The sequence below is a fragment of the Gavia stellata genome, chromosome 22 (assembly GCF_030936135.1).
Source record: "Gavia stellata isolate bGavSte3 chromosome 22, bGavSte3.hap2, whole genome shotgun sequence".
NCBI lineage: Eukaryota > Metazoa > Chordata > Aves > Gaviiformes > Gaviidae > Gavia > Gavia stellata.
This window is the reverse complement of record NC_082615.1, coordinates 7,172,983-7,185,667: the sequence shown is the minus strand read 5'-3', so window position 1 is coordinate 7,185,667 and position 12,685 is coordinate 7,172,983. Positions and strand designations below refer to the sequence as shown.

General features: G+C 63.0%; 1 protein-coding gene across 1 annotated transcript; it reads left to right on the top strand.

Moving 5' to 3' along the window:
• Window positions 1-4,864: 4,864 nt before the first annotated feature.
• On the top strand, window positions 4,865-9,373 carry RAB37 (RAB37, member RAS oncogene family). Its single transcript, XM_059828225.1, has 8 exons — window positions 4,865-4,975; window positions 7,054-7,095; window positions 7,242-7,308; window positions 7,378-7,448; window positions 7,869-7,934; window positions 8,746-8,802; window positions 9,070-9,146; window positions 9,268-9,373. Exons 1-8 carry the CDS (start codon window positions 4,868-4,870, stop codon window positions 9,371-9,373), a joined length of 594 nt encoding a protein of 197 aa, XP_059684208.1. The 5' UTR covers window positions 4,865-4,867.
• Window positions 9,374-12,685: the final 3,312 nt, after the last annotated feature.

Sequence of the window (12,685 nt, the reverse complement as noted above, 5' to 3'; positions counted from 1 at the left end):
GTGGAAATTCTTCCCCAGGCAGGTGGCAGGACCAAAGGGGACAGCGAAGGACAGGGCACAGCAGGACAAGCCATCTGGCCATGCAGCTGGCACCCAGCAGCCTGTGGGGACAATCTGCTGCTGAGGGGGGCTGCTATGGGACTGCCATGGGGCTTCCCATCGGGCTCATGGCTCTGCCACAGGCTGAGGTCGGGCTGGTCCCTCCTGATCCTGCTGCATTCACTGCCACATCCTCCCGGCACCTCCGCCCCAAACGCCCAGCCCCTGGCTGCATGCCATGCCTGCATGCTCGGGCATCGCCTGCTCCCGCACACTGACACCTCTTTACCTGGTCCTTGCAGACGATCCTGGTTGGAGACAGTGGTGTGGGGAAGACATCTCTGCTGGTCCAGTTTGACCAGGGCAAGTTCATTCCTGGGTCCTTCTCCGCCACCGTGGGCATTGGGTTTACGGTAAGAGCCCAATCCCTGGTCCCTGGGCTGTGCAACCTCGCTCACCCTTGGGGGAACAGTTTTATTTGGTAATCATAATCTATGATTCTAAGCAGTGCTAAGCACAAAGAATTGGGAGAATTTGCTTTGGTGCTGCTGGATGAGGGGCCCAGTTTGGCTGTGTGCTTGCTGGCAAGCTGGGGGCAGGTACGCTTTGGGCTGCTGGGTGGGATGGAGGGTGGACAAGGCTTCACATCCCAAAACCCTCGGTGGGGCCGTGCCTGAGCACAGCCTTTTGCATCGCGCCCAGAAAGCTGCCTCTGGAGTGGCCCTGCTCTCACGGGGAGAAGCCAGCCTGTGTCCTGCCTGTGCGGCCTGGGGTCCCTGTGAAAAGTCAGGCAGATGGCGGCAGTGCCTGGGAAAAGCACTCGGCCGCCGTCCAGCGCTATTTGCAGAGCTGCTGCAGGGCCGGTGAGTGGCTCTGATGCATGTGCCCCTCTCCCCGGGGGAGCCCAGGACAGAGACAGCGCTTGGGACATCACTGCACAGCGAGACCAGCATCTTTCCAGCATCTGTGGCAAGGCTGGGGCTCAGCAAGAGGCTATTACCCACAGGGTGGCTATTACCCACGGGGTGGCTATTACCCACGGGATGGCTATTACCCACGGGGTTTTTCTCTCTAGTCCAGGCCAAGGAAGCAGGGAAACATGTGGTACCGGTCTGGGGCCCAGCAACCCAGGGGCTGGCAGCCAAGGGTGCCCCTGCGGGCAGTGCCAAGCCCTGGGCAGGCAGAGGAGGCTCAGCCAAGCTGCCGACCTTTGCCGGCTCCCGGCTGCCTCATTTCTCCTGCAGCAAATGACAGCATGTGGAGGTGATGCTCAGCCGGGCGTTTTTCCTGCCTGGGCAGCTCCATGAGTGCCAGCGCGGTTTGCCGTATCCTTCCAGCCCCTGTCCCCAGCAAACTGCGGGGGAGCTCAGCTGCTTCCAGGACCTCCGAGTGCCTCCAGCCTTCAACTCTGGGCACTTTCCTGGCCAAAGAGCATATATAAACTATAAATCCCCTGGCTGGGTCTGAGTGCAGTTACGGGACTGGAAATACAGGTTCCCTTTCCCGAGGGGCAGAGGAAGGCTTGGCTGGAGCAGGAGTCAGCAGCCGGGGAAGGCGCGGAGGCGGGTGCTGTTGCAGAGGGCATCTCTGCCATCGGACCTCCTGCAGCTGTGCGTGGCCTTCACCCAGAGAGCGGCAAGGGGCACGGCTCTGCACTGGAGCCCCACGCACCTGAATCCCAGCGGTGTGCACGGGGCTGGGGGATTTGTGCTGAGATTAGCCCCGGCACAGGGGAGATGGGCTGGGCATCCCAGGGAAAATAAAATGGAGGAGGCTGAAGGCTCCTGTCCGTGGAGTAGTGCCTGTAAGCATGAAGACCCTGGGCAGCTGTAGTGTATGGACCTGGATGGGGTTTTGTGGAGTGAGTTTTTGTGTAACACAGCATCCCTGGCTCTCTCCTGGGACTTCTCCCGCATTCCCATGCTTGGGCTTTTCCCAAATGAAGTGCACCAGGAGCAGGACCCCAACGGCCGGCATAGGATGCTGGGGGAGCAGGAGCCCCAGCAGCTGTCCCGGACGAGACACAGGCACTTCTGAACAGGCTCACCGCAGTGTGTGGCTTCCGGCTAACGGCCGCTGCTTCTGGTTTCCTCCCGGCTTCTCTGCGCCTTGGTGCTAAGCGGGGGCCCAGCTCAGCAGCTGTGGGGGCTGCAGTGGACCAGGCAAACCCCCCCACCCTCGGGTGGGCTGGTGGGGTGGGACCAGGAGCTGCTGTCCCCACCATCCCCACTGTCCCCATCCACCTGGCGTGGTGGGGGTGATTTGGCAGCACCGGGGTCACCATCCCCACACCCCGTGGGGGACAGGGGGCTGTTCATTTGTGGGGTGAGTGGTTCCTCCTCTCCCCGTCCCTGTGCCCGGAGGGATGTGCCAGGGCTCTGCCCACCGTCCGGTGCTGCTGAGCCCCCAGCAAACCCAAGCACCCCGGGGTCCCCGGTGTGGGGGTGCAGGGGGGAAAGTTTCCAGCCTTAAGCCTCCTCTTCCTCATCCCGTGGCCGGGCTGGGCAGGAAGGCGGCCGGGGCACACACAGCCTGGGGGGTGGCATTGGCCGGGGAGGCGGAGGAAGAGGAGGAGGAAGGCGGGCCGGGTGGGGCCGTGGCTGCCGCCGGCCCCGCGGCGCCGGGACTCGGAGGCTCCGCTCGGACGCACCATGAGCGGCCCCGGCGGGGCGGCGGGGAGCGGGACCCCCCCGGCGGGGAGCGGGGACCCCCCGGCGCTGCCCCGGGACTTCGAGCTGGCCGGCAAGGTGGGGGGCGGCGCGGGGAGGGGGAGCAGGGATGGACCCCGCACCCTCGTCGGTGATGGAGACTGGGGCTCGCCCTCCGTCCCGGGGGAGATCGGGAGGGGTCCAGGGGGGCTCACGGGGGCCGCCCGCTTCCTCCGCTGCCGCGATCGCGCCCAGGAAGCGGCTGCGGGCCGGGGAAGGGGAAGGAGGCGGCGGCCGCAGCGGAGTGCCCCCAGCCCTGCCCGCCCCTGCCTCGGGGGGGTCCCAGACCTAGCAGATGTGGGGATGGGGGTCCTCCCCCCCCCGGAAAGTGGAGATAGGGGGTCCTTGCCTCGGGGGCGGGGGAGGTCTTTGCCCCGGGTGTGTCCCTGCCCCGGGGGAGGTGGCGATGGCGGTCCCGGCCCCGGTGGCCCAGCTGCAGGAATAGGGCTTTTGGGGCTCTCGGCTTGGTGGGCAGCGGGACTCCGGGGGGGGCACGGCCGAGCTCTGCCCTCTGAAAGCCCGTCCTGCCCTTCTCCTGCCCTGCCGGGGAGCAGTGCCGGGCAGCAGTGCCCCCCATGCTGCAGGGCAGGGGAAGCGGGACCCCATCCAGCCCATCGCAGCATCCCAAGGGCACCAGGGAGGGGGGCAGCGTGTGTGCCTCGGAGCCGAGCCAGCCCAGGGCCCGGCACCCACCCCACAGCCCCCCGCACTGCAAACACCCCGGTGCCCCTGCCAGGCATCAGGATGGGAACCCTCCTCCCTGAGTGCCCCCCTCTTCCCAGCCCAGCCAGACCGAGGGTTGCCCCGGGGAAGCACCCTCCTCTTCCCGGTGGCACAGGGGAGGCACAGGGCCGATGAACCTTTTACCCAAAAAATTTAATACGCAGCCCCGGGCTGAGCCCAGTGCCGATGGTGCCAGCATCGAGACCTCCCGCTGCCTCGCTGAGCTGGGTCCCAAAGCGCTCTCACGCTCTGCCACCTTCCCTAAACTGCTTTCATTCCTTTGCCTTCATCCTCTCTGCTCTGACTCCTTTCAGTGGAAGGCAATTTTTGTGTTTGAGGGAGGAAATCAGTTGCCAGCTTGATGTGGAGTGAGGTGGAGGCAGAACTGAGCGGTGTTCCCAGCAGCCCTCCAGCCTGGGCTGGGTTGGGGTGTCCCGGGGAAGGATTTGACCAGCAAAGTGAATTGGCAGGAGGCAGAGCGTTTCCAGTCCCCAGTTCTGGGTGTGCTGGCCCGCAGGGCATTTGCTGTGCCATCCCTGTGGAGTGTGGCCACAGCACGCTGCATTCACCTTGCCCGGGAGCAGCCAGGCCGCCTGGGTTTGCTTTGCAGGCTCCCGCGCCCCGGCAGAGTGGGCTTGCAGGGATGGACCTTCTTGCTGGACTGCTGCTCACTGCCATTTTTAGGCAGGGGATAGATGCAGTCAGCATCAGGTTAATTATTGCCAGGCAGGAAAGGGCTGCTGCCGGTGAGCAGGGAGGAGAGCACAGCATCGGGGTGTTGGGTAAGGCCGTGCTTATGGAGACCGGCGTCGGTCCTGGCTGCTGCCTGCCCGGTCCAGCGGTGCCGGAGCGGCTAGGGAGCCCAGGCTGAGCCTGTTTGCTTAGCAGGAGGGGAAAAGGCTCCGTGTTTGCTTTGGTGTCTGCGGTAGGCAGGGCCCTGGGCACTGACAGGGCGAGTGTCCCGGACACGGCGGGGTTTGCCCAAGCCATGCATCAGCCCTTGGGCTGGGCACACCCCGGCTGGGGGCAGAGGTGGTTCCATGTATCCGGGAGCTGCAGCCGGTTCTCCAAGAAGCTTTCCGGGTTGGGAGATGGCCAGGGGCTGGCCAGGAGACATCTCTTCTTGCTGCGGTATCTGCCTTCCCACCAACTCTCCTCTTCTGCCCTCCCCCTCTCTGGTGGCTGGGGGCTGCTCCGCCGCCCCGGGGCACTGCTTGGCTGCACCCTCGGGGTCCCATCCCACCCCCAGCTCTCAGGAGGCTCCCCAGACCCGGCAGAACCAGCCCTGGGGAAAGAAACGGAGGGACACAAGGGACCGGTGGGGGCTCAGCACCACCCAGAGATGCTGCCCCCTCCCCGTCCCGCTGACAGCTCTCCCTGCGCCCATCTTGCAGGTGATGTTACTTGGAGACTCGGGCGTGGGGAAAACCTGCTTCCTGCTCCAGTTCAAAGACGGGGCCTTTCTCTCCAGGACGTTCATAGCCACCGTGGGCATAGATTTCCGGGTGAGACCAGCACGGCTGCCAGCCCCTCGCCTCCTCCAACCCACACCTTGGTCAGGATGGGGCTCTGGGAAGGGGGGTTGGGGGGTTTCCAGCCTCTGCACCCCAAATAATCTCTCAACTGGCTGCAGGCATTTGCTGAAACCCTTCCACCTGTTCCTGGGAGAGCGGTAACAGATGGAAGAGCCCACTGGGAACGTCACCTCTTGCCTTTAAATCAGCAAACAGCCTCGGTTTAGCCCATCCCGGCCGGGTGCATGGGCTGGGGGCAGGCGGTAAGCAGCTGGCACGCTCCACCGGCCAGGCTGAGGCCAACGGCTGGTGGGGACAAACGCTGGTTGCTGTAATTTTGTGCCTTGAAAGGGCTGAAATTGGCTGCCAAGGAGCTGTTAGGGTCACCGGATCCCGTTTAAACCCTCCTGCTGCTCTCTGTTCACCAAATTTTGGCTGCAGGGTCTCTCTGGGGATGCACGGGCAGGCTGCAGCACAGGGTAGAGCAGTGTTTCAGCAGGCTGGAAGTCACGGGGGGATGTCCCCGATCTGGGCTCTGCCTGCGGCTGCTGACACGTGTTGAACGCGGTCGGCGCTTCCTCTGCCTCTGCAGCTGAAGCTGCTCCAGTTTTCTGCTGCCTTCGCTGCCCGGGCTGCTCTTGGCTTGCAGGGGGAATTGGGGGGTTGGTGAGCAGGGGCTGTGGGTTTGCTTTGGAGGGGTCTTGTGGCCTGTCCTTCCAATAAAGTCATGAAAGAAGGAAAATCTGCCATGTCCCACTGCTGGGCTCAGCACTGGCAGCCCCAGGGGTGTTGCCAGCTCGTAGGTACCTGCTCTGCCTCGTGCAAATGTCCCTTCCTGCAGCTCTTGGCTTGCTGCTGATAGGTAATTTCCAGTCTCCTAGGGCATGTTTTTTGTTTTATTCAGCCCATTTTTTCAACTTTTTTCATCTCCACATGGGCTGAATTTCCATTTCAAACAATTCCAGGCAACCAAATTATTTATAGGGGTCAGCTCTTTCCAGAATCATCCCTCCAGGTACAATTCTTTAAGAGACTTAAAATAGCCCTTTGGTAACTCCTGCTTTTCTTTTCTTGGGCCTCTGGAGAGAAGTCCCTGTGCTTCCGAGTTGGGTACAGCGATTGCTTAAGCCCCAATAACCGCCTTCCCCGCTCACTTGCAAATGCCTCTTCCCTTCCCTGGTCCCAGCTCAGCTGCCTGGCTGCAAACCACCCTAACCCAAGAGGTTTCCTCCTGCCATGCTGGATGAAGCTATGTGCTACCTGCAACCCCCAAGCTCAGTGTTTGCAACCACCTTTAAGGGCCAAGCAAGGCTCCTACCAGCAAGGAAACCTGAGCTGGACATCCAGCATCGCCCGCTGAGCATCCCCAGGCAGCTCATAGCATCTGAAGCCCTTAAATTGCTGCAAATAGCTCAAATTTTTAGTGCAGCAGTGGTTCCTTCAGCACACAGAGCAGAGGAATCCTGGCAGAAGGGTCAGGGCTTTATGGTGGGCAAACTTAAAAGCAGGTCAAGATGTTATTAATAGATGCACATTTGCATGTAGTTCGTGCAAGACCTCTCCACTTCCCCAGCTCTGCCGAACCTCCCCGGCCATGCGGGTGGGGGCTGCTGCAAGCCGGGGGCTGCCCGCAGGAGCCGGAGCGGGTCAGCATCCTCGGGCTTTGCAGGGCAGCCTCATCGTTAGCTGGCTCGTTAGGGGACTCAGGAGCCACAGGACAGGGGTGCTGGCTGTAGGAGATGAGCGAGGCACCAGGTCCAAAGTAGGCTGGGATCTTGCTGTCTTGTCTCCATCAGGGCCTGATTCTGCCCTTCTCCACCCCGGCATGAGGGGGTGCTGCTCTGGGATGGCCCTGTAGCTGCCACGTGGCATCACAGCCCCCCGGCAGGACCAGGGTTGGTAGCAATGAGGCTTCAATGTCCAGCCCCACCGGCAGCCTGGCTTCATCCCGCTGGCCAAGGGAGAGCAGCTGAGGGGCCGGGGCACGGCTGGCTCCAAACCGGGGCTGGCTGGCACCCGTGCCAAGGCACGCTTTGGGCTGATAAATGTGCTCTTTTTCTCTTCTGCAGAACAAAGTGGTGGCTGTGGACGGCGTGAAGGTGAAGTTGCAGGTGAGCTTTGGGAGGGGGTGAGCAATTCCCAGGCGTGCTGCTGGGAAAAAACCCCTGGACTGAGTGTGGGTGGGCTGGGAGCCACAGGGGCATCCCCAGCCGGGGGGTTTCCCCTCCCCGCTCTCACCGGGGCGGCTTCTCGGCAGATCTGGGACACAGCAGGACAGGAGCGTTTCCGCAGCGTCACCCACGCCTACTACAGGGATGCCCAAGGTGGGTTTGGGGTCCGGCGGGGATGGGGGAAGACTGGCCGGAGTGCATCCCTGCAGTGGGGCAATGCCTCTGCCTCTTCTCTTCCAGCCCTGCTCCTGCTCTATGATATCACCAGCAAGATGTCCTTCGATAACATCCGCGTGAGTCCCCTCCGCCGGTCGGGAGCATGTTTCTCCCTGGGGATCAGGGTCATGGGTGCCCTGCGTGGCTTGCTGGGTGTTTGGGGTAGTTTGAAACCTGTTTCATATGGAAGCACTGGCTGTTTCGGCCAGAGCCAGCCAGCTGGGAGCTCATCCCCAGGGCCTGGCTGGGTGCTGCACGGCTGGGTGAGTTTTGTTTAGGGACATGGTAAATGGCTGGAGGGAGAAAACGCAGTTCGGGATGGACATGAACTACTGTAGGCTTGGGCCGTAGCCAGGAGATGGGGCGTTTTCAGGACTGTTCAGCTGTGATGCCATGCCAAAAAAAAAGCTGTTTTCCCGGTCTTCATGGGGGCGCGCGGGCTGAGAGGGGAGGGACGGGGGTACCGCTCGCCCCGACGCAGCCCCGCTGCCCCGCAGGCCTGGCTGACGGAGATCCACGAGTACGCCCAGAAGGATGTGGTCATCATGCTGCTGGGCAATAAGGTGCGTGCAGGGTCCCCCTTCACCCCGCGGTTTGCCGTGCCGTGCCGTGCCGTGCCGGTCTGGCCCTGCCCTTGCCGTCCCTGTGGCTGTGGAGGAATGGGACTTGGTGGGTGCTCTGCCTGCCAGCTGGGTGCAGCCTGCCTGCACCCTCTGCCGCGCTCTGCTGCTTTCTGGACTCAGCCAGGCCCAGAGGTGACCCCAGAGGTTTGGGGGGGTCGGGGGTGGGGCCGGGGGGGCTGGTGCCCTCAGCAGCCAGTGGGGGGCAGCACGAGGCTGAGGGTCCCGGTACGGGATGCTGCTGGGTATGGGATGCTGCTGGGTATGGGATGCCCACCCAGGTCCTGGCTGCACCCCCAGATCCCAGGTAGCCCCAAGTCCCAGATGCTCAACCAGGTCCCAGATTCTCTCCAGGTGTCCCAGATGCTGCCAGGTGCCCAACGCCTGACTGGGTACCGGATTTTTCCCTGGGACTGGGTGCCCCCTGAATCCTGGGTGATGCTGAGTACTCGATGCCTAGTAAGGTACCATAAGCCCCCCCGGGTCTTGGATGCAGACAGGTCCTGGTTGCTGCCCCAGGTCGCCAGTGTCCCCAGGTCCTGGATGCTCCCCCACATCCTTGATGCCACCAGGTCCCAGATGCTCAACAGGTCCCTGATTCTCCTCTGGGCACTGGAAGTTCCCAGGTCCCTGACGCCCCCAGTTCCTGGCAGCCCCCTGTGCACCCCACACTTCCTGCTTGCCAGATGCCCCCGGGGTGCCAGCTGGCCCTGGTACATGGTGACACTTTCCGACACTTTTCTTCCCTTGGCAGGCTGACATGAGCAGCGAGAGGGCTGTAAGGACGGAGGACGGAGCATTGCTGGCCAGGGTGAGCCATACTGGGGTCTAACCTGGCTGCAGCCCCCCCAGACAACTGCATGGCCCCTGTGCAGCCATGCCATCCCCTCTGATGGGTGCCCAGACCCGCCTGGCTCTAGCACGGGCAGCGCGGCAGCCACTTGCACACAAAACCTGGGGCGAGGCAGGGTGGGGATGGCACCTTGTCCCCGTGCTGTGGCCAGGTGACAGGGATGATTCAGAGGAGCAGGAGGGCATTTCGGGGCTGGATGCCGATGGGGCTGTGCTGCCCTTGCAGGAGTACGGGGTGCCTTTCATGGAGACGAGTGCCAAGACAGGCATGAACGTGGAGCTGGCCTTCCTGGCCATTGCCAAGTGAGTACCTGGGGGCCAGGGGACCTGGGCAAGGGAAAAGGGGGTGTCCCCCATGGCCCCATTGCCTCCTGCACTGGCACTGGAGCGGGTGGGCAGGGGTAACACAGCCCCACCACCCCAGGGAGCTGAAGCAGCGCGCGGTGCAGCCGCTGGACGAGCCCCGCTTCCAGATCCATGACTACATCGAGTCACAGAAGAAGAAATCCAGTTGCTGTGCCTTTGCCTGAGAACGGCTGTGAGGAGTCGGCAGCCCCGGGGGCGCAGGCAGGTGGGAGGCAGAGCAGGGGACCAATCCTGCCCTTGAGTGCCTGAGGGAACCAGGCTCTGACAAGCCAAGCGTGGAAGCATGGATGGGACAATATGGCAGAGTGGAGCGTGCACGAGGAGAGCCATCATCCTGGCGCCAGGATCCAGGGGCCAGATCCTGCTGCCCTGTGGGGCAATGCCTGGAGCTCACTGTGTGCCACTGGGGGAATAACCGCAGTGTGATGCCTGCCAGCCTGGCCAGTGAGCCACGGTGATGCCTCCATCACCCGAGCAGGATGCAGGATACAGCCCCACACCCAGCTGAGGGCCCGTTGGAGCTGCTGGATGGGCTGTGTGGGTGCCATGGATGAGCCTCCGTGCAGCACCCGGCCCTTTCGTCCCCTGCAGCTGTCCCCGCTCTCAGCGCTGCTCTCATCGAGCTGGAAGGGCCTGATCCAGCCTCCCGTGTCCCTGGTGCTGCCGGGCTCTGGCTCCCTGCAGGGAGCCTCTGCTCTGCCCCCCGAGCTGTCCCACGCCTCGGTGCAGCCGGTGCCTGCTCTCAGCTATGGCTCCTTGCTGCTGCGGTTGCTGCTGTCGTCTTTTATCCTCTTGCCGCCATGAGGGCAGTGATGTCCCCGTTGTGTCCGGTTCTGCCGGAGGGAAGGGCTGGGCTTGGGAAGTGTCCTGCCAAGCCTGCTCCCTGCCGCGCAGCTGGTGTGAGAAATAAAGCTCCCCTTGGAGTGCCCGAGTGATGCTTGGGGCACTTCGAGTACACACAGCAATTTGGTAAAACCTTTATTTCCCCCCTCTTGTAGCCACAGGAATTAGAGACCTTTTTTTTAATGAGAAAAGCCTTTTTCTTTTCAATCCCTTCAGACAAAACCATCTGGCCTCACGCAGGCTGGAGCTGGTGGGGTGGAGATGCCCGTGGTAACCTGGGGCTGCTGTCCCTGCCGGCTCCCAGGGCAGGCTGGGTTTCTCTCCCATCACTGCACATGTAACGCAATGTTTCTTCCTGCTGCTGGCAAATAGCAGCTGAAACCCACTCTCTGGAAAGCAGATGCCTGAGATGCTTCAGCTAGCAAACACTGCTACGTTGGCCCAGCGGGTACCGGTGAGGTGCAGGGTGCAAGGCTCAGGTCCCATGTTGCTGCACGTCCCCGGTGCTCAGCCTGGCCCTGCCGACCCCTCCGGACAGACAGTGAATATTTGGTTATGTAGCTGAAGAGCTGATGCGAAGGGCAGCTGCGGAGGTCATGGCACTGCTGCACGGGGAAGTCGGGGACTGGCTAGCACATCCGTCCCCGCTAGCATCTTCCCTGGCCCTGTGCCCGAGCTGCTCGCCTCTCACTGGCCCCGGTGCCTCCTTCGCCTCTGCTCTGCTCTTGGGTCTCTCTTTGCAAGTTTACGGATTAAAGCTGGGTATTTTTGAGGCTTTGCATCTGCCTGTTTTTTTATTGCGTGAGAAATCCCTGCCCCGGGTCTGCAACGTGGGAGGCTACTGCGCCCAGGCACTGCAAAGCAGTGGGGCTGAGGGGGCCCTGGGAGCAGCTGTGGGGAGGGGAAAGCACCCGCAGCCCCTTCCTCCCTGCTGGGGCTTTCGTTGCACATTTCAGACAGTCCAAAGGTGAGAGGGGAAGAGTAAACATGGCCTGTTAAATTAAAACCAACCTCCTCCCCTGCTGTTCTCATGGTGCGGAGTCCAGCATTCCCCAAATAACTCTGTCTTCCCACCAATGGCATTGCTGCTGCTGCTTGGCTGATGTCTGCAAAAAAAATGCTGGATGGCTTCAACACAAACAGACGTTGGCTCTTTTCTGCTTTCCCCCCTCCAGCCTGAGCTCCCTTAACGTCACACCGAGCTGCAAAGGGCCCTGGCAGGAGGAGGTAGCTGCGGTGCGACGGTGCTGCCAGCAATGGTGCTGCCTGCAACAGTGCTGCCTGCACCCTGCTGTCCCGCGGGCGCTGCCGGGGGCTGCCGGACTCAAAAGCAGCTCCGTCTGTTTCCCTTGCTGCTGCCTTTCTTCCTTATCGCGGTCCCATGCTCAAACCAGCCCTCTTGGAGCTGGGTTTTGTTTCCTGACTTAGGGCAGCGTTCCCAAAAAGTGTCCCCCTCCCGTCTTCCCCCGAACACGCATGCTCACGGGGCTGTGCCGCTCACAACCCCCTTGCCAAAGGGGGAAGGCTGTGCCGTGTTGATGCCACAGGCAATGGACCCCCCCCAGTCCTGGGGCCCTAGCGCGACACGCTTGCCCTGGTTTTCCTCTCTGCAGGCATCTGCCGCCAACCGCCGTGGGATTCCTCTCCGCTGCTTTTCTCAGGGCCGAGCGGCTGCGGACGAATGCTCAGCCGAGTGGAGGAAACAAACGGGCTCCCAGCTCGGCCCCGAGGAGCCGGAGCACAGCCACCCCCCAGCACATGGGAGGCTTCTCGGCCGCTGGGGTCCCCGAGACAGGGGTTCCGCGCAGAGCCACCCGGGAGGGACGTGTCCTGCGGCATGCTGCTGCCGTCACCTCCTCGCTCACCTGGCTGCGGCTCGGTTAAACGTGATCCCGGTTGCCCTGGGGACCTTTGGCCAGCCTGAACTTCAGCCAGGCCCTGAAGCCTGGCAGTGAGAGACACCGGCGGTACCTCCATGCCACCCTCCCCGGGACGATCCCGGGAGCCAGGGGCCAGCTCTGCCCGGCACCAGCAGCTCTGTTGCGGTGCCAGAGCAGCCCAGGCTTGCTGCCGCCTTGGTGTGCCCTGGCTGACCCGAATCCCAGGATCTCACACTCTCATAACTCCCTGCAGCCACTTCTGCTTCCCAGGCGGCGAGTGGAGCCAGGGCCGGGGCAGAGCAAATCCCCCCGGGGTTTCCGCCGTCTCCCCACTCCCGGCTCCCTGGGCCCCAGGGTGCGGAGCAGGGTCCGGGGACTGCTCGGAGGAGCAGGGCCGCTCTCTCATTTCCGTTGCGCAGCGGGTTACCGGTGAGCGCGGCCTCCCGTGCCGCTTTCCCACGCAGTTTCAGTTTGGGGTTTTTACTTCGCTTTTGAAGCTCCGAGCACCCCTCCAGCGCCCGGGCCGAGGGGACGGGGAGGACAGGCCTCGAGAGGCCGAGGTGTGCCACCCGGGACGTGCCCCGGGCGGAGCAGGGAGCGTCCCACCGGTTTCCAGCCACCGTCGAGGCTGCCCACGGTGACCGCGGGGGGTGCAGAGCCGGCCCTCGGGGGGGGCTCAGCGGGGAGCGGGGACGGGCCCGGCGGTGAGAGGCGGAGGTGGCCCCGGGGAAGCGGTGCGATCACACGCGGGAG